The following is a 23,104-nucleotide window of genomic DNA, read 5'->3' as shown; positions in this document are numbered from 1 at the left end:
TGGATCTATATTATGATTAACTAGATATTGTATCAGAATAATACTTTGAAAAAAAGAATCAACATTGTTGTTATTAGATGGCGGTTGCAGGTAGTTAACAGGAAACCCTGGACCCAGGTTTCGTGCTACTTGGCACTCGTCAGCAATGTATACCTGTAGTCTCGAGGGAACTGGTGCTCCATTGTTGTTATTGTACCTAGACTCTGTTACCTAACAACCAACAAAACTGATTCAACTCAAAAGATAAATACAGTACTCAATTTCCTCAATTACTCTCCTTATATACAAGTGTAGGCAAATGCATCTCAAACATATTTCCCTAGTCATTTAAGGAATTTTAAAAAAATAATAAAAATTATACAACGTATACAATAAAACATTTCACTTAAAGCCTATAAATTTAGAAAGTCATAAATAAATAAATAAAAATAACTTTTCTCTGATGTAATTAAATAAATCATTCAACCAAACAATTAAATAAACCCGACCGTTGTTGCTACCTTGACGGGGTGGTCGGGCTTGCCCATTGTAATGAACCAATAGAACTAGACTGGCTACAACAATCGTTCCTCAAGGTCCTACCATGTCAGACAGGTCGGTTGAAGAGCAGTAAGACTGAAGCAACAAACCCAAGGTCTGAAGGTGAAGTCGTACTGCTGACTGTACAGAGGTGTGACAGCAGTAAGGTGTTTCCTTCAGACAACCAGCATGACAGCGATGCTGCCTTCCCATAAGGAGGGGTGAGGTTGAAAAAAAGTAGACCCTAAAATTGCACACCTCACCTTATCTGTCTCCGGCGGTAAGGTTTCAACAAGTACGGAGCTAACACAAAAATTACTCATAAAAAAGTCGTGTGTGACCGACCTCAAGCAGTTGTCCCTTGGGCACTGCGGTCACGCTCTCTGGTCACTAAGACCACCTCTAATTCAATTTCCTTTTCAGGTAACTCCAGAAGAACCCTTCCACGGTGTGGGCAACCGGGAAATGATAACCGCCCTCATACCTCTAACAGCACTCAAGACTGACTGACAATTAAATAAAAATACTCACTACCTCTCTCATTACGTAATAGTACAAACGGTTTTTTACAGAAATAGTAAATATATCCAAAACAGATTTGGAAAATTCTTATTCTTATTTTATTATTATTATTATTATTATTATTATTATTATTATTATTATTATTATTATTATTATTATTAATGGTTCTATTTAATATCATATCTTTGGTACAATACAGGATTCGCAGAACAAAGTATTTCAATAAGTCTCCTTTTCTCTTAGTTCTTAATCAATCCTGACGATAAGAATTGAGTGTTCACTAGTTAGATGTTAGCATTGTAGTGAACAAGAACATGAGTGGAGATAATCGAATGTATTTGAGCACAAAATTACAGAACATCTTACTAAAATCTGAGAATCATATAGTAAATAGTTAATTTGAAAAATATCAATCCATCGTCTCATACTTCACTGCTCATTTTGCAAATACCAGTCCATTGTCTCAGATTTCATTGTTCATGCATTTTCATGTCACTTGCGAACCGTTTCCGTTCTTTCCTTATCGATCTTCTGCCAAAATACATTCTCTGCCCGCCCACTGTTATATACTACTGATATGAATATAAGTAACCCACACCACAGTAGTTCAAGAATCGATAACAAAATAATGTACATTCTTTTTATTGCATGTTATTATCAGCAACTACAATGTCTCTGATTGCACATTTTTGTAAATTGTACAATGAAAGGTTGTAAAAATTTCATAAAAGTGACTGAATAGGTTGATGATTATATTTAAACAAACAAGAAATCAGATAGCTTGTTGAAATGTCTAGATGACAGGAACAGGTAGCCCAAATATTCAAACACGCCGCCAAGTCCTATATAACTATTATGTGGAGTACATGTTGACAGAAACGTTATTTAATAACGAATTTATATGGATATAATTTAAAATGTTTTTCACCTTCTATAATATGCTTACAAATTTATTGAAAATGGATTATATTACCTAATATAACTAGGATTTTCTTGTGTGTAAACCAATTAATGAGTTAATTAATTTTAGGAAATTTATTTAGACTGATTAAATAATCATTCATTTTTGTATTGTTTGTTTATATCTTTCCAATGATACTTGGACTGCAATTGATCAGTCTGTTATTGGGTTCAAGTCCTGCAGTGAACGTCAACTCGGCGATGCAGTTATATTTATCTGACAAGTCCCAGATAGGACGAAGTGGGGAGCGTCTTGCATTCCACTCCTAGCCATCACTGATCTTTGTTTATAATGATTGAATAAGATTTTTAACATTGAAATGAAAGAAACTCTTATTGAATGATTAGGTCCTATTAATTTGAATGTGTAGGTAAAATATGATTGGCTTGTTAATTTAAGTCAAAAATTCAATTCAACATCAGTTATTCGCGTGAAAAGACCAAAAGTGATAATCGAAACATCAAGTCAATTAGTTTAATATATGGCATTATTCCATGAAATTAACTTCACCTGGAGACCGTTTAGAATTACTGCTGGTCCCAAACCCAGGTAAGATAGAAGGAATTGGTGTAGGGTTAGCAACCCCAATATCCAATAAAGAACCTTGCTAAGATAAACAAACCAGGAAAAAATTTAAGTAAATTAAAATCTCCCTTAAGAGTTGAAGGATCACTTTCATATACAAGAGTTATGATGCTCCATGGTGAAAGCTGGGATTCTTTGAAAGCCGCGAAGCCGATGCCCTTTCCAAAACCTAGAGCAATAATTAATATAGGTACAGGGAATGTTCGGATAATGTGAGAGATTGGGACGATCATTCAAAAACCTGCGAAAATGAAAAGATCCGACCTGGTGATGCTTGGAATAAATGAAACCCTTTGGACACAATCAGAACAAAATAAGAAATATAATCAAAAACGTGGTTTCCAGTTACAAGCTATTCACAATAGCTTCTTTAATTCGAGTTAATACCTAACATTGGTTATCTTAGTTCTGCTCGGTGTTTCAAGGTCGTCAGTATAATATATTCTTAGTATTTATGCTTCATTAGGTATACGGGTCAACTGCTGAATTATACACAGTAGTTTAGGAAACTGATATTAGTTATTAATATCACATTATAAGCGAAGTGGCAGCTTACTGGTTAAGCCACTCAACTTTCAATTAACATGTCAAAGGTCTGAATCTAGCTCTTCAGCGATGGCGTTCACACAAAGTGTACAAAAATCTATACTTGATAAATGAGTCACATTGATGCGTTGTAAATATTTGTTTTCTATTATGGGAGTACTTTGGCATAGTTAAAGTTGGGCTTTACAGAGCAGTTTCACCCTAGTCAATATCACCAAATCAAGTGATTTGTAGCAAAGTATGTGCAACTGATCCTACACAGATGAGGTTAAAAGCTCAATGAATTCATGTTTGTCTCATAACCACAAACGATATTCATTTGATTTAAACACATAAAATTAAGACAAGGAGGCACCAAATACATATGCGCCACACAAATCTCATTCGATATGTATGAGGGCTGTGATACTGCCTGGGAGCCCAAACCAAAGCATGTGGTTTTCGTAAGGGGCCACACTCGGAGCCTTTGATCTAAATGTCTGATCCAAAAGGCAGTGGAGCAACATCAGAAGATGCAATCCCATGGTAGCCGGTGACCAATAATTGGTTCATACGCCATTTGTTCCTTTAGGATACTGGAGCTTATGTGCACCATTGGTTTGGAATCAGGGTTTTCCAACTCTAGGTGGACTCTCCGTGTCCACCAATCCGGCTACAGTACCGGACATTTGCTTTTCGTTCTCTCAATTTCGTAAAAAACACCCCCACCACGAGAAGGCAGTGACGATAACATCCATGCTCCAAACTTATGTGTATTTAAAATATATAAAGCTCTATAACTGTGGTTTTTAACACTTCAAAATTGAATATTAAAATGATGGACGCGATAAATATGACTACCTGACCTAATTTTCCACTAATATTAATTCAGGATTTCCCTCTTTTGTATATATATATAATTTTTACTGCACTCCGAGCAAAACGAACAATACAGCCTGAAGGAGAACTATAATGGTTGTAACCTTAAAGGTCATACAAAGGAATGACTGATGTGAGTGGTTATAACAAAATAACGCGTTAGTTACTATGGCTAAATATAATTAGAATAGATCTTTCAATAGACACAACCAATTCGCTAATTTTCCCAGGAAAAAAGCTATTTACATCTAAACTACTAACTGAAAACGAAAGAACAAAAACTTAAAGAAGATATATAACTCAGTAATATAAAAAGCAAAGAAGAACAGGGAATTTTGGAGATGATGGAATTTTCATACTTCACATCACAAACTGATCTTAGTTCGAGAACGACTGATAGTCAAGATGCACATGGTAGTTGTTTCTTACTAGTATGGGACTCTGAAACAGTGGACGACCATGACACTACCGGCGACTGAATTCAGAATCTTCAGTCTCATACGTGAACAGTTAGACTATAAACTATTATCGGATGTGAGACAGTTCCTCACCGCAGGCGATAGAGGATAGTCGAGCAACATCGCTTAATTATTGAAGTCAGATATATGGACCATTAGATTCCAGTTCAGTCGTTTGAAGTTGACTAGCTGCCGTTAGACCTGCTATTCATAGGTTCCCAGTAAAGTCACGGATGTGAACTGCTTAAGAGTCCCATACTAGGATGTAACATATCCGGCGCTGTCCAATTAAGATCAATCCGTAATGTACATTTAAATAGTCATTAATAAATAAGGTAAGAGCGTTAGAGATTTCAGCTTAATGAAATAAACAATTAAGCTGAGATAGAAATGACATGAATGATAGATAGACAGATATTTTTTGATCAAGTAGAATTAAATAATTTGGAAGTATGAAGTAATTTTAAATGCACATAAACATAAATTTACTCATTTCAAATTATTAGTGTTTTTTTCGATAGTGTACACTACGGATTGATCTTAATTGGACAGCGCCGGATATGTTACATCCTAGTATGGGACTCTTAAGCAGTTCACATCCGTGACTTTACTGGGAACCTATGAATAGCAGGTCTAACGGCAGCTAGTCAACTTCAAACGACTGAACTGGAATCTAATGGTCCATATATCTGACTTCAATAATTAAGCGATGTTGCTCGACTATCCTCTATCGCCTGCGGTGAGGAACTGTCTCACATCCGATAATAGTTTATAGTCTAACTGTTCACGTATGAGACTGAAGATTCTGAATTCAGTCGCCGGTAGTGTCATGGTCGTCCACTGTTTCAGAGTCCCATACTAGTAAGAAACAACTACCATGTGCATCTTGACTATCAGTCGTTCTCGAACTAAGATCAGTTTGTGATGTGAAGTATGAAAATTCCATCATCTCCAAAATTCCCTGTTCTTCTTTGCTTTTTATATTACTGAGTTATATATCTTCTTTAAGTTTTTGTTCTTTCGTTTTCAGTTAGTAGTTTAGATGTAAATAGCTTTTTTCCTGGGAAAATTAGCGAATTGGTTGTGTCTATTGAAAGATCTATTCTAATTATATTTAGCCATAGTAACTAACGCGTTATTTTGTTATAACCACTCACATCAGTCATTCCTTTGTATGACCTTTAAGGTTATTCAACCATTATAGTTCTCCTTCAGGCTGTATTGTTCGTTTTGCTCGGAGTGCAGTAAAAATTATATATATATACAAAAGAGGGAAATCCTGAATTAATATTAGTGGAAAATTAGGTCAGGTAGTCATATTTATCGCGTCCATCATTTTAATATTCAATTTTGAAGTGTTAAAAACCACAGTTATAGAGCTTTATATATTTTAAATACACATAAGTTTGGAGCATGGATGTTATCGTCACTGCCTTCTCGTGGTGGGGGTGTTTTTTACGAAATTGAGAGAACGAAAAGCAAATGTCCGGTACTGTAGCCGGATTGGTGGACACGGAGAGTCCACCTAGAGTTGGAAAACCCTGATTCCAAACCAATGGTGCACATAAGCTCCAGTATCCTAAAGGAACAAATGGCGTATGAACCAATTATTGGTCACCGGCTACCATGGGATTGCATCTTCTGATGTTGCTCCACTGCCTTTTGGATCAGACATTTAGATCAAAGGCTCCGAGTGTGGCCCCTTACGAAAACCACCTGCTTTGGTTTGGGCTCCCAGGCAGTATCACAGCCCTCATACATATCGAATGAGATTTGTGTGGCGCATATGTATTTGGTGCCTCCTTGTACCAATATCTATGTGTTAAAATAAATAAATAAATAATAATATGGAGAGGGAAAGAAAAGGAGTAAAACATACAAACAATAATTTACAAAGTGCATTTTATTTTACAAACTAACGTTGCTACTAAAATCTGTCAAACAGAATAATAAAGACACACAAAATTATACAATCAATATGATTAACTCTAATTACTATCAGGAAAAAGAAACATTTGACTTACATCAACTATTGAAAATTTCTTTCGAACATCCAAAGGTTTGTTGACCTATAAATATATATGTATTAAGAAATGATAATATTGCAAAGAATTGAAAAGAAATGTATTTCTACTGACTAGACTAGGAGAAAAGCAATTCCTTATACTAAATATAATCACAAGTACAATGGGAATTAAGATAGAATTTATTTTCATCAATAGACATATGCTAATTACGTAGTCGAACGGTAGCTCAGTAGTCAAGGTGTTCGACTTACAGCCAATAAGCTCTAAGCTCGAGCCCAACTCCATTTAGTGTGATTTGTGCAAACGGGTATTATCACTGGCCCTAATATTTCGATTGTGACCCGAAGTATATGAATCTGTACCTGATAAATAAGTTATCAATTAATAACTATTAGTTTTATGAAAGTAGATAACCATTACCTAAAAAGAATGCTTCCAAAGTAAGTAGGAGGGATTGCAATCGAATCGAGACTCCTGCACTCACATTATATTTGAAGTCCAATACTAAGATGAGATAGTTGCTGTGTACCCTAGTTTTCAGTGATTATTCAACTTAGATCAGTTCATGATCACAAAAACATTATAGCCTAGTTGTAATGTCACGTAGAAATAAATAACTGTACCAGTTCATTTGCACATGCCGTTTTAACTGTGTTCAGTTATATGTATATATATATATATAGACTAGTCAGTACATGTGGCTGAATAGTATAGGTAATAATTCACTATATTGATAACCAAATAGAGAAATATTCTTTTATTTGTGATAAGCTGAGTTTAGAATAGTGAGAATTATATGAGCAGTTGGATTCATCAATGTACATGAACATGGATGTATAAATACAAACGACATCCTCTTCTAGGATTGTTAGAGCCTGTTTCTGGAAACTTCACATTGTTTTCTTTCAAATGGCAATTAAAGAATAACTTCCTTAATCTGTAGGTAGAACTAATTAATTCGTTTTCTTTTCACCAAAATTGTTTCAAATGAAAATTTTCTATTGATTCTCTTTCAATGTATTTGTGAAATTCCTTCAAACGTCCAAATGAAGGTCGTAAATTTGATGCGATATCATGTATGTGCACTTCTTCGAAAAGTCTTGCCTTAGGACGAAAGGGACATTCACTGCTTCTAGGTTTTCAGTAACAGATTAGCTAAGATCAATTCGTATTTTTAAATTATGAAACATCTCCACAAGTCTTACCATACTAATTTCAAAACTTTAGTTTGACAGTTTCAATTCGATCAACGCTATACCTCAAAGTACCTACCTAAAAGAGAAATTTGACTACCAGTGATTTAAGACTATAAATAGATGGTAGAATTCAGTCATTTCAGTTAATCGTTTATCAAGTAAAGATTTAGGTATTCGTTTTTGTACCATACTGTTTCTATAAGAGCTAAACAAACCATCGGGCTACACAAATCAAAATGGTGAAGAAGATTTGTAGCTGAGGTGGATGATTTTGGTGGAGTTTTGTTCTCTGAACTGGATGGTTTGGTCGTGGAGCTTTTATCGTTCTTCTGAACGACATCATTAGCACAAACACTTCACTTCTACCTAAAACTTGTGCTGATGATGTCGCTCAGAAGAACGATGAAAGCTCCACGACCAAACCATCCAGCTCAGAGAACAAAACTCCACCAAGAACAAATCAAAATATTTTAGGCGCGGTACAATCATTCAGCTTAACAAATAAACAGGATGAATAATACATGAAACAATTGTTTACTTTCTTAGCTATTCGGTATTAAACTTGTTTATTGTAAATAAACAACTCTAATAAGAATTTGGAATTACAAAATTTAATAGCTCAATATATAAATAATACTTTAACCTACCATAAACTTATATAAGCGTTGAAATGTAATTGGTTCACGTTTACTAATAGTATCACGAGATGAAACACCTGACAAAAAATATAATAAAGATATTTTAAAGAGACAATTTTCTTTCCAAAAGGGAGAAGTAATAATAACAAGAGCAAATTACCAAATTACCATTTTTAGGTCAGTCAGTCAGTAACATTTTGCATTTCGAGGGGGGAATCGCATCCCGAACATCCTTGCATTGTTTCTTACAGTGTTCAGAAAACTCTGCATTTTGTCAGAGTCTCCACCAAAGAGAACTATGTCATTGGCATATTCTAAGTCAACAAGTGAATCTCCTCGGTGAAAGTTCAACTCCTGGAACGACGTGTAACTGAAAATCTCATTTGTAATTTACATCCATATGTACACACCAGTTAAAGTTGTAACAAATTAAATTTCACGTTTTATATAGATACTTTCCCTTTGCTTACTATAAGTATGTTGATTATGTAACATTTTGAAGCTAATTTATTATGATGCAATACACAAAATATTGAATTAAGTTCTCAATGGAACTCAGCAACATTTTAGTTAATTAACATCAAGTGTTATGATGTGAATTTGTCCACCTGGTAAAGACCAGTATTATGATGAATTACCAGACCTCATAGACACAAAGTAATGTGAATTGACGAATAATAATATGAAATTCATTGTAATAGTACCACTGACAGTCAAAAACATTTTTACAAAGAATAGATTTGCAATAAAAAAGTATAAATACAACACGACAACCAATTTTGGACCATGAAAATTAACATCCCATAATCATAAATAACCATTAGTTAAAAAACATCGAACAGAACCGCAATGCATCTCGATGAAGTGGATCATACCCACAGTCAGTCAGCTGAAACGTAGGACCAGGCACATATGTGCATCGTTCCAAGTTGGTATACTTCATTAGCGCAACATGATGAACACCAAACTCATAGAGACAGTTACTGGTAGTAAGGGGTAAAAAAGGGTCGCATATTAGGAAATGGTAAAGGGAGAAACAATTAGTTCGTCGAGGAAAAGATGTGAAGCAATTTTAATCTCACGGTTTAAGGGAGGACAAAGAATGTATACACCTACGCCATTGTGATCGATTCTGAGCCATGTCACCGAGTCTCTAACCATTGGATACGATAGTCGCGCGGACTCCAACCAAATAGTCTGCATCTACTAATATGGCTAAGACTAGAGGTTAGCGACTTCAAGGACTTACGCCACGTTCTGGTTTGGCCGCCCCTAATATTCTTTCATCCATCTCCAACAGTAGTCAGCATTGCGTGTCGTGGTAATCGGTGTTTGGGCATGCGAAATACGTGGCCCAACCATCTCAGTCGATGAAAATTCACAACCTCACCAACTGATTTAACAGCATTCCCTAATACCCTGCGTCTGACCTCACGATTACTTACCCGGTGATCCCAGCAGTTGCGAGGAATACTTCTAAGACATCTGTGATTAGAGACTAGCAACTTACGAGTATCCTTCACACTTAACGGCCATGTTTCGCAGCCCTATAGTAAAACAATACGAACTGCCGTGCAGCATACTCGTCTCTTAATTGACAGATGGATATCTCACCTTCGTTAAAGGTGACGTAAGTTGGTAAAAGCTATACAAACTTTTTAAATCCGTATAGTGATTTCGTCAGACACCAACCTATTTTTGGCTGACCAAACTCCCAAGTTAAGTGAAGTAGTCGATGTGTTCGACTACTTCACTATCTATTCTTAGTTCAGGTATTGACGTAGGACAGTCCTGAAGCAACAACTTGCATTTAGAGGGTAACAAAGGCACTCCAAACATCCTGGTATTGTTCCTAAGTGCTACCAAAACACTGCATTTTATCAGCGTCATCACCAAACAGGTCTATGTCATCGATGTATTCTAAATCAATAAGTGGATCTCCTGGTTTGAGATCGATTCCCGAAAGTTCAAACGACGAGAACGTTATCTCCAGCAGTAGGTCTATGATGAAGTTGAACAAAAATGAAGATAGTAAACAGCCATTCCAGACACTACTTGAGGTTGCCAAATCAGGCGACAGTTTGCCATAACCTCTGACTCGACTAGTAGTGTTCAAGTAAAGATCCTACAGAAGGTTTATGCACTTTTGAGGTACGGCTTCCAATGACAGACATTGCCACAGAACCAAAAGTCAATAAATTCACTGAACTGACATTTTGTCTTTATCTGGTTGCCACTTGTCTTTTTTTAAACCACTATATATCATACTAACAAGCATAAGAGGTTGAGGTAAACAGCGTAACACATATTCAAAGCATGTTGAAGAAACTGTTGCTTCTTGGCGGGTTCAATCGATAGAATCTGATCAGTACTAGGAAGGCTTTGACATATTTAACATTGGTCATAACTCAGTGATCAATCGTAGACGCAAAATTTAGTTGAAATATGAATGGGTCGTGAGCTTAGTTCAAATTGAAAGCTTCAATTATCAATAAGTGCACAGATATACATGTACATGAAAGATAACAATGCATAAACACTAACCTGATGTTAACCGTGGAGATTCATATGCTACCACATGCGATGAACTTTCTGATTTACCGTGAGAACTAGTTTGAAAATATGAGACCGTACATCGCAGGTTATGAACGCCTAATTCTTTCAATTCATGACTGATAATCGCATTCAATGATTGTCCTGGTTGTAAATCAAAAATACTATCCTTAGTATTGATTTCACCAGCATTATTACACAGACCTGGAGTTGTATGAGTATTTGATGATTCTGAATTTGTTGAAGAATTACGTGAACCAACAGTACTATTAGAATGACCACTTAAAGAAGTGAATATCGGTAAAGTGATCGATTCGATACGATTGTGAAGAGCAACCTACATATTTATAAAACGAATGTAATCAATAAAATATCGAAGGAAAACAATATATAGTTACAGGAAACAAGTCTGATGATTATAGTTTACGCAGAAGGTGATATCATCGATTAGACAATCACAAAGAAGTATCTATTTGTAATAAGAATCTCTAGCATAACACATATCCAATCGACCATAAAATTCAAATAAATAAGTCGCTTAAAATTTAAACCAAAGAGTTTCAGATTAGTTTAATCAGTCAGATAGTAGAAATTCGATACAAAAACTACAAAAGTATTATCAAAATCTTCAATGAAGATAAAAACTGAAAATACACAATTCATGAGCTTCGAGATAACATGACTAACAAATTGAGATTGATCAATTTAATTGCATTTTTTCTGACAAACATTTCAGTTGTGACTTTGGCATATGAGGATCCAACACTTTTTCGCAGGGGAGGATGAACTCGAAAATTTAAAATCCGGATATCAACTCCGGATCTTCAAAAAAGGGTAGGTGTTGTATCCCGATAAGAATAATGAATGATAATTTTTTAAGATCCATTTATGGACCAATATTACGAGTATATTTTTAATTGTATAATTGTTATGTAACTAAACTGTTCATATTCATGTCCCTCTTATTGTGAGCTTTATTTTGAAAACACAATTGTATGAACGAAGAATATTCTTTTCAATAAATTTCTCATCAGGTTCGACAATTATAAATCCAGATTAATAATCCATAAAATTGGTCAGATTTAAGGCAGAGAGTACATCATCATTTGGAAATTGTAATATGTGAATCAGGAATTGTTTGTTATCTAAAATAAAATCGTTAATGTTGGGGCTGACTAATATAAAGTAGTGTTAACTTGAATCAGTTTATAAGCGAAATGAAATTGTGAGATAAATTATCAGAATAAATATGGTCAACATGGGGTAAGAGAGAGAGAGAGAGAGAATATTGTGATTACAAATCGGAAATTGCGTAATATGTAAAATAATTAGGTCAAATATAGTAGATTCAAGGGTGGACATAAAATGAACATTAATCAGATTATGTCACCACATTATAAGATTGATTATTAGCTAGTTAGCCAGGGTAAAAGGAGTGGCTGAACATACTTATTTTGGATACAAAGCTTTGGCTTTTTGATCCGAATAGCAATTGCTTCAGCCGTCTGTAGGATTCGCAGTCTGACGGAATTAGGTAGACTGCTGTTGACACGAACTATTGCAAAAGATTGCTTCATGTTGGCTGTATGTCCTGTTTGGACTAAATGGTCTAAGATGGAGCTGTTAACAGTTTTGACAACACCTTTGCTTAACCACACGGATAGGTGCTCACGAGCCCGAATGTACAAATTCCTAGAACATCTGCCAATATAACTTGCTCCACAGGAGCGGTTGAATTAATAGATACAGAAGGAAGTGGCTAGTCTAGGTAATTTATCTTTCAACCTCGGGGTGATTATTGGTTGTGTGGAGAATACTAGTTGTAGTTTAGCTGCGTTAAAAGTCCTTTGAATTGATCTACTTAACTTAAGTCTTAACATTTCACTCGGCGCGTCGCCTCTGAATTGTAAGCGTATATATAGAGGCTTTCTATTTACCGTTGGACATTCTCTACGCTGTCTTTTATTGGCTAAGTTTTTATTTATAAATTTCTCTGGATATCCATTTTCTTTCAGGGTTGTAAACAATGTCTTTGTTTCATCTTCAATCGTATCCATTGTGCATATAGTCTTGATTCTATGATGTAGTGTCTTGATAAGGTTCCTTTTTTGTTGTAGGGGAACGAAACTGAAAAAGTTAGTATATTGACCCGTCCAGGTCATTTTCCTGTTTATGTTTCTTTTTAGCGATCCATCTCTTCTCCTTGTAAGCAGAACATCTAGGAAGGCTATTTTACCCCCCATTTTCTTTCTCACATGTGAATTTTATGGAAAGGTGAGCTGTATTGAATTGCTCGAGTGTTCTTATCAAGTCCGTATGCTCGTTATTTTGACCTATGAACTATTATTATACCATTTACCATTCATGGATTATTCCCTGTCTGTTAATCTCTACCTCCCTCATTCACACCCACAGCTGGCTAATTCTTGTACAAATGTTGTTTCATATTTTATTGGTACGTTGTGGTCGGTTTGATTGGTATATAAACTCAGTATGCTTGAAATATAATGATTCATATATCAGAGGCTGAGACTTGCGTTCTGGACTTAACTGGCTGGGCTAGACAGGGAAGCGGGACCAATCAGAACTCTAGGTTGTTCTCATGTGTTTACGCGTCTTTGGTCCGATCGATAATACGCTGCCGTCAAATCTGCAGCCACAGTCACAACAATCTTTAATATCAAGAAGCTACACAACATACAGAAGACAGATATAGAGATTCACAATTCACAAATTCGTATTTGGGTTTATTTTGGCTTTCTTTATCTGTTCAATGTTCCTTTTAGAGCTCAACGATTTCATTCAAAATCTGCCAACATCTTACTACCATGTAAACTGAAAACCAAGTGATTTATTATTTAGAAAGAAACATTAACTGGAGTTTTAATGTATGACATAATACTAGTCATAGTGTGAAGCAAGAAAACAAAAACTGAATATGAAGATGTTTGTTGTATGTAGACAAAGGAACTATTGAAATCTAGGATGCGCGTTGCGTCCTATCATTTAAACGTATCTTTATCCTAAAGTTGATATTCACAGTGGGACTCAAACTCAGCATATTTTGCTTTAAAATCCAACATCTTATGTACTAATTTACTGTTTCCAAATAATCACTAACTTATTTAACGAGTATAATGTTCATATCATTAGTGTTAAGGGTTTAAATTATCCAGATGTTTTTCATCATTCTACATTACCCGACCGTTGTTGCTACCTTGACGTGGTGGTCGGGTTTGCCTATCGTGATGAAGCAACCGAGCTATACTGCCTGGAACAACCGTTCCTCAAGGTAATACCATGTCAGACAGGTCGGTTGAAGAGCGTTAAGACTAAAAGCAACAAACCTAAGGTCCGAAGGCGAAGTCGTACTGCCGACTGTACAAAGGTGTGACAGCAGTTAGGCGTTTCCTCCAGACAACCAGCATGACAGCGATGCTGCCTTCCCACAAGGAGGGGTGGGGTTAGAAAAGGTAGACACTAAAAATGCACACCTCACCTTATACCACGGATATCCGTCTCCAGCGGTAAGGTCTCAACAAGTACGGAGCTAACACAAAAATTACTCATAAAAAGGTCGTGTGTGACCGACCTCAATCAGTTGTCCCTTGGGCACTGTGGTCACGCTCTCAGGTCACTAAGACCACCCCTAATCCAATTCCCTTTTCAGGTGTTTCCAGAAGAACCCTTCCACGGTGTGGGCAACCAGGAAGTGATAACCGCCCTCATACCTCTAACAGCACTCAAGACCACTGTATTCACATTAAAATACACGAGAGGAAAGAACGGAGTTCCTTTCAGTGCATCATTATTGCTTTATAAATGAATTGAAAGGAGAGTATAATCAAAACAAAACACTAAATTATAAAAAAAGTATCTATTTTAGTAAAGAATATAGAAAAGTAATTCTATATCAGTAGAATCTATAAATCGTGAATACTTCGGTGCAAAGTCATTAAATTGACTTAACACTTAGAAGTTTATCTGTAAAAGTCTACTCATAAATGTGAAAAACAATAAAAATATAGAAAAAGTGTAGAATGTGAAATCTATAAAATTCCTTCTGAAGAAAAATGATAAAAATATAAATAATTTGTGATTTATTTCAATGATAACTAATTGGATGTATTTGTGGTGGCCGGTATTCAATATAATTCTCAAACTTCGTATACAGTTCGTCTTGATAACCGTCCTATATAACGCCCCGACAGTATATTAATCAGAAGGCGAATACGAAGCTTTGATTACGTTTATTAAGGGATCACACACAGATATCCCAAATTACAGATGCGTTAAACAAGCATAGAAGAGTTGTGCCGAAAGGCAAGCAGGCAAGTAAGCGAGCGAGTGAGTCAGCGAATCGAATACGAAGTAAGCCAGTACTATTAAGCGTGAGAGAGCAATGAACATGAATAACATGGAAATATATATACATAGTGAAATGGATGAATCAATTGAGCGGTTAATAGTAAGGTTAGCAGCCTGAGTAAATGCGTGGGCAGTAGGCAATGCACAATCATACATGTTCATACATTCGCAACAGTAATAAAGATGCAATGGTATAGATAAGTTGTTGTTGTAAGGATGACTCAATTCGTTAATAAGTTAACAAAATGACTTATTAGAATTAATTGTGAACAAACTCAATTTCATGTGAGCTGTTATATATTATATAACCATTACCCAGCATAATTGACTCATGTACTAAAGATGTGTATGTATGTGAGATATGATCTAAACTTTAATTATATGAACGATCAAAGATCTTATCCAGTTCCTCAAACTGAAATAGGTGGAGTGAGATTTCAATTTATGTTTTAATTACTAGGCTATAAATCTAGCACTATTTTATTTTATTTATTTATTTGAACACAAATATTGGTACAAGAGGGCACCAAATACATATACGCCACACAAAACAAAGAGAATTCGAAGGGAAAGAAAAAAAGAACAATAACGAATAGATTAGTGTAAGGTGATGTAATAATAATAATAATAATAATAATAATAATAATAATAATAATAATAATAATAATAATAATAATAATAATGGAGGGAACGGAAAGGTACAATCAGAAGAAATCTTTCAGTTAAGGAAGATACAACCCCCGAGTGCCCTGGTATGACCGAGAGTGGGGTGGGCCCGCCCTCCCTCTCGAAATGCTCTCACACGGCCTCGCGTATACAGGGGAGTCCTATTCACTACCTTCTTTTAGCGGGGGCGTTGCTTACGAAAATGAGGACGAAAAGCGAATGCTCGGAGCTTTAACAGGATCCCAAACCAATGGTGCACATGGGCTCCAGTATATCCTGCGGGAACAAATGGCGTATGAACCAATCGTTGGTCACCGGCTACCATGGGACTGCACCTCCTCACGATGCTCCACTGCCTTGTGGGTCAGACCTTAAGGACGAGGGCTCGGGGTGTGGCCCCCTAAGAAAACCACTTGCTTCGGTCTGGGCACCCGGGCAGTATCACAGCCCACACACAAACAGAATGAAATGACAATACTTACGGAAAATACTATACTTGCTTCGATTAACAGTCAATCTAACATTAAAAATTTTAGACCATAGAGTATTGCAATGAAGAAATATGATATCAAACTAATCAAATATTAAAGATCAATAATTGCTGGTTCTATGTATGTACTGAAACTTCAATTCAAAAACTGTGATTAAAAGAATCCAATGCTACATATACCCAGTAATATAACATCATAAGATGTCCGTAGATGAGCAGAATACACTGCTGTTATGTGTAAATGTGCACTTCAACATCAGTAAGCAATATTTTTTCATTAGGTCTGCTTCGATTTTTGTCAATTATTTAAGAAAATAAACATAATAAAATACATGAAGAGGATTGTTTTATACTCATTCTCGATTGGTAAGTGGATACATTCTTAGGAATCTCCATTAAAGAAAGTTCAACTGAAATTAATAACATTAAAATATTTCTTTAAATTTATAAACAGTAGTCAGTCAGTACCAACGTAGAACTTCGTACATACGTACATCAGTTCGAGTTGCCACACCACATTAGCACAGAGATGCAGTTGTCGATTCAAATCCCGTAGTGGTAGAGGTAATAAGAGTATAAGCAGTAATCGGGAAGATTAGGGTTTGGAGATGTTATTTAAAGAGTATAATCCAGTGAAATAAATTTGGAAAGAGAAAAAAGACAGGGAGGAATTAGGAGATTAAAATTTGGGAGAACACAAAGAGTGGATGCATCTGCGTCATTGCAAACGATTTTGAGCCATGTCATTCAAGGTCTCTAACCATCGGTTGCTACCTTATATACAGTAGAGCATGAATTAGTAGTACAGACTGAATCTTAACAAGAACAAAAAAGTGGAATTCAGGATAGTAGCATGTGAATTGTCAAAAACCTTGAGGAAAAAAACATGACACGATGCTAATAGTTCAAAAGTATGATCTTGTCTACAATATTGTAAGCTTTGAAAATCATTTTTATTACGTAATGAATTTGAATTCCTGTTCTATCCGTAAAAATTCATCTTTATGTGAAACTTTCTCTAAGTTTCATTACTATGTAAAACGTTTTCCTCATGTTAGCTCATGGCTATTTTAATACGTTAGCATTCTTTTATTACACACTCCAATATATTATAAAGACATCTATCTATATGCAAGAATTTATTCAGAAAATCAATTCTCTTTAATCTCTTCGATAAATGTATTGAATAAACTTGGTCAATTACTGTTGTTAATTGTAACTGATTTCGATAATCTTGAATACCAAGAGTTTGTTAAACTCGTCTAATACGAAATGAGTTCTATAAGGATTGGATAAACAGAATGACCAACACACAACAATTCAACAATAATTCCCTACTGTCTGCCTACACAACTTGATAAAAGAGAAGTCTTGTATGATAGATGTATTGAAAAAGACCTCAATGAAATTAAAGTTACATTTAAGCTCATTTAGACTGGGTAAACTGTTAGAATCACAACATAAGTTTTTCCTCGTATCTACTTCCATGAAGATTTAGTATCGTTAATACATAATGTGACATCTCAAGAATAGTCAAGTTGTTTCAGTAAATCACGTAATTATAAGCAACGTGGAGCCTATATATATATATATATATATATATATATATATATATATATATATATATATATATATATATATATATATATATATATATATATAAACAATGTAGTTCAAACCATAAAGAACTAACCCAACTGACCGTAAAGAATCAGTCAAAACAGTTGAGAAATATTAACTGGGAGAGATAAACAACAATACAAGTAACAAAAATTATTCAAGATTTAGATGAAGCGAAAAACTATGGATCATCAGTAATTATAACAGGCATTAACAAATAAAGGAGGGTTAGTTTATAATTCATACATTCCAGAAAAAGCATACGGTTTACATAACTTTCCTAGGTTTTTAATTCCCTAAGATTATATAATGATGAAATTATTACACATTCAGAGATTTTAGGAGCTGTCTCAAGTTAGGGATGGTTGTAAATGATGGTGTAATACAGGAAGCGAGACTTGTTCTAGCTTCGAGTCTTAATTTGAACATCAACACTAGGATAAATGTAGATACAGCCGATGAGTTCTAAGAACAAAACGAAACGCGCTTCCTCTACCCTATTCCCATTTGTAATACAAACCTATAAAAAAAGTAATAATTACATACTATATTGCGAAGGATCTGCCTAGGATGTACATAACGCAATGAAGACTGATTAATTAAAGGTTTTAATCGCAACACAACGAGGAAAATCAAATCCTGGGATTGTGTATTGAAGAAAGGTGTGCCTGAGAAGTTTATCAACATCTTAAAGGCCCTATATACAAACACTTCAGGCAGAGTGAGGGCATACAACCACCTCTCTCCATTGTTCCATTCAAGCAGTGGGGTTAGACAGGGTTGCCCAATCTCACCATTCCTCTTCGCCATCGATGACATTCTGGAAACAGCTCTGATGAATGTAAGTAATGGTAGTGTGGACCTGTTGCCTGGAGAAAGACTTCTCGACCTTGAGTATGCGGATGATATTGTCTTACTGTGCGATAATGCCCAAGGCATGCAATCCGCACTTAATCAGTTGGCAATCAATGTCCGTAGGTACGGTATGTGCTTTGCACCTCCGAAGTGCGAAGTACTTCTACAAGACTGGCAGGATTCTAATCCTGTAATCACCCTGGATGGTGAGCAGATAGAAGTAGTCGAAAAGTTCGTGTATCTAGGTAGCTATGTAAGTGCTGGCAGTGGCCTGAGTGATGAGATCAATGCACGCATAGTGAAAGCCAGAGCGGCTTATGCCAATCTGGGCCATTTTTGGCGCCTTTGTGATGTTAGGCTGGCTGTAAAAGGTCGGATCTACAACGCGTCAGTGAGAGCAGTTCTGCTCTATGCTTGTGAAATCTGGCCTCTCCGAGTTGAGGACGTTAGACGACTTTCTGTGTTCAATCATCGTTGTCTCCGAAGGATTGCTGACATCCAGTGGCAACACCACGTTAGTAATATAGAGGTTCGGCATCATGTGTTCGGGCACAGAGATGATAATGCAATCGGTGTCACCATCTTGAAACACCGACTTCAGTGGCTTGGACATGTTCTACGAATGTCGTCCCAGAGAATTCCACGTTGTGCATTATTTGCCGACTCTGGGACTGGTTGGAGGAAGCGAAGAGGTGGTCAGTGCATGACATGGTGTCGTGGCATGAAAGAAAGCTGCAAAGGACTGGCTTCTGTTGGTCCTTCACGACTCCCTGGTTGGGGTCTGAGAGATGGTGCAACACAGTGGCTAGAGACGTTATCAGATATGGCTCAGAATAGAAGCCAATGGCGATCCTGCTGTAACCTTTTACTTTCTTCATAAAAGTGGTTGTTTCTTCCTTAACTGAAAGATTTCTTCTGATTGTACCTTTCCGTCTCCCCCATTATTATTATTATTATTATTATTATTATTATTATTATTATTATTATTATTACACTACCTTACACTAATCTGTCCGTTATTGTTCTTTTTTGTTACTCTCCTTACCTTCCTTTTTTTCTCTTCCCATTCTCGTCGTTTTGTGTGGCGCATATATATTTGATGCCCCCTTGTACCAATATTTATGTGTTCAAATAAATAAACAAATAAATAAAGACAAAACAGTTGTCTCATACTTCCAAGTTTTCAATGGTAATCTAGCTTAGATCGGACTTATGAATTCAACTATGAAAATACTATAATCTTCACAAATCCCCATACTTACTTTTAATTCAACATTGTAACAAATTTGATTACTTTCATTATGTAAATTTATATGTGCCGAGAATGTTTCACCCAAATAAATAGTACTATAAAATAAATAAAAAGAGATAAGATGGGAATGATAGTTTTGTTTTTGTTTCTCACTTAATTATCATTATCATTTGTATTTCTGGTGAGATGAACTTAAAATAAGGGCGATTCATTTTTAATTAGTTTTTTAACCATTCAGAAAAATCTTTGTAAATGAGTAGTTTATGAGGGGGGGGGAAGGGAAACAAAGTATAGAGAGATTAATCTGTCAGTAAATTGAGAGAAAAAAAAGATGATATAGAAACTTATCCTTGTGACGATAGATTATCCGTTTTCCTAAACTCTTAAAAAGAACCAAATAGATTTTTCATCTGTGTCATATTGTTCTCAGATAGAGTTAGATATTTATCATTGTAATAGGGGCTTTGAGGTTAGGGTTTTCGTAATAAACTAACATCAACTATAATGTAAAAATGCTCTGTGGCCAAATTGATGAATGAATCTAGTTCAAAAAGGTATTATGGGCCAATTAATTAGTTTAAGAGTCAACGTTTCCAGTTGAAACTTTAGGAAATTCTCATAGTTTATACATTTACTACAAATGACTGTAAAAGTTGTATAAAATTGCGTGACGTTGAATACCTTCTCTTCCATTTTGAATCCCTCATAGCACAGCACACTGATAACCGCTTGCAAATACACTGCTACAAACACACATCTCTTGTTCTCAGTTGCCTGTTGTTACGATAACTGACCTCCAAAATACTTGTTACCTACATTTATAGACCACAGTCATATTCCCATCTGGCTATACCGCTGGAATTATAACAACCTTTATTGGAATTATCACCTATAATTGTGGATTATTATGCCAAATGCAGCTCGAACACGCCAAGGCCTGCCAATTTAAGTAACGTCTTGTAACTTTCCCTTGTGTTTATAAATTATATTTAATATATTAAAACATTAATTTTTGGACGTAATAACTTTATTATCATTTTTGGAGTTAATATAATTTTGGGTCCACCACAATTATCTGATAAGGCCGATATTAATTCTGTTTGTTATATTGTTTATTTTATCTGACTCGCTAGTTTATTTTTTATTTAATGTACTCTCCTAATAACCTTAGTGACATTGAAGGTCCCCTTTAAACGCTCCTACTTCGTTACCCAACTGGTCTGACCCCATTTTAAGCGCAGTTAATACTATACTTGAATTCAGATTCCCAGCATAAGGAGCTAATAATTTAAGAGTCTGGTTCGCACAAGTAGAAGCCTTATTCATATCTTGAGGAATTCGTCCTCAGGCAGCAAAATATGCACACGTAGATAAATACAGATAACAAATATTTTCGAGTTCAGTTATCGTAACAACAGGCAACTGAGAACAAGAGATGTGTGTTTGTAGCAGTGTATTTGCAAGCGGTTATCAGTGTGCTGTGCTATGAGGGATTCAAAATGGAAGAGAAGGTATTCAACGTCACGCAATTTTATACAACTTTTACAGTCATTTGTAGTAAATGTATAAACTATGAGAATTTCCTAAAGTTTCAACTGGAAATGTTGACCCTTAAACTAATAATTTCGAAAATAATAAAAAGTAATAATTTTCTTAATCTTAATGGATAGTCGCTTAGTATTGCAAATTTTGAAAAGTATTGTTAGTTTATCTCTTGAAATTCTATACTTACCCAAACGAATGAGTTAAACTTAGCAGTTCACTATATCCACCAACTTTTGGTTGTATATAATTATAATTATCTTTACTGTCATTATTTAATATATGATCATAGTTAGGAGATTCATGAGAATTTGAAGAGGGAGGTATATTACCAGAAGATAAAAGATTTAACGCAATACCATCAAGGTCTCCACGAATACCTGCGTCAGCTGCTGTTAAACACCCTGCTATATCATCCAGATAAAGTTCAGTTGGTTCACAACGTTGTATAACAAATGTTGGACGATTAAGTCGCATTACTACAAGAAGAAATACCAATCAGGGGTTATATTTTAAGTGAATTTCACAACGATAAGTAATCTGATACAGCAAAACATGTTATAAAATTTATTTAATAATAATGAATAAGACATAGTCAATCAACTAGTCATTCATAACGTAGAACCGGGCATATATGTGGATTGGTTCAAGTTGCCATACTGTATTAGTACAGTGAAAAAAATCGTAAATGCGAACCCCGAAATAGTAGAAATAGTAAGTTATAGTGGTACTAGAAAATGTTAAGCATAAATCATGTAATTCGAGACAATGAGTCCGTGAAATAGAAAAAGCTATAAAATAATTTACAGGCTTAGGATCAAAGTATAGTCAAAGAGTGAATACACAATTCCAACCACTCCTGAGCCATGTTATCCAAAGTCACTAATCACTGGTTACGACTATTGCATGAACTCTAACCAGGTATTTTGCACTTGTCCGCATGGTTCAGTTTAACGGATAATGACTAACGCCGTGTTTTGATTTGGCCGAACTCTAGCTTTCTTCCAACTTACTTCTATATCAGGAAACATCGCCCATCGACTTACATGGTGATTGGCCATATGCAGTAATATCCTTGAAACTTCAGTTGATAAAAATTGATTACCTCATACATGTGATCTGCATAAGACTGAAAGTTAATAAATGCATTAACTGATTACTCAGTAGTTTCCAACTGAATTCTATCGATCAACCTAAGCCGTGACTACCGGTCCTTACCACTGATTAGAATATACATTATTTAGATATGAGTATAGCTTTCATCGTGAATTTAAAACTATTTTAATCACAATTATTGACCAGTTAGTCTGTAGTACCTTGGCTTTGAGATAATTCCTTGGGCTTCGTATATCAATCACCCTGATAACCGTTATTAAATAAATCCCAACGATGTATAAATCCGGAAGGCAACACGAAGCGCCGACTACAGTTTATTATTGAATGGCGCA

At 35.4% G+C, this 23,104-nt stretch overlaps 1 protein-coding gene across 1 annotated transcript in view; it reads right to left on the bottom strand.

Annotated features, from left to right (window-relative positions):
* MS3_00008339 (uncharacterized protein) overlaps positions 1–23,104 on the bottom strand; it is a gene marked incomplete at its 5' end in the record, with an annotated part of 58,081 nt that overhangs the window by 12,829 nt on the left and 22,148 nt on the right. The window contains 5 exons of the mRNA XM_035732361.2: positions 6,474–6,518; positions 8,320–8,387; positions 10,855–11,200; positions 20,125–20,209; positions 21,847–22,135. Coding sequence (XP_035587569.1) covers positions 6,474–6,518; positions 8,320–8,387; positions 10,855–11,200; positions 20,125–20,209; positions 21,847–22,135 — 833 coding nt within the window. The remainder of the gene's footprint in view (positions 1–6,473; positions 6,519–8,319; positions 8,388–10,854; positions 11,201–20,124; positions 20,210–21,846; positions 22,136–23,104) is intronic.

The sequence above is a fragment of the Schistosoma haematobium genome, chromosome 6, assembly GCF_000699445.3.
Source record: "Schistosoma haematobium chromosome 6, whole genome shotgun sequence".
Taxonomy (NCBI): Eukaryota; Metazoa; Platyhelminthes; class Trematoda; order Strigeidida; family Schistosomatidae; genus Schistosoma; species Schistosoma haematobium.
This window is presented reverse-complemented; position numbering and strand designations above follow the sequence as displayed.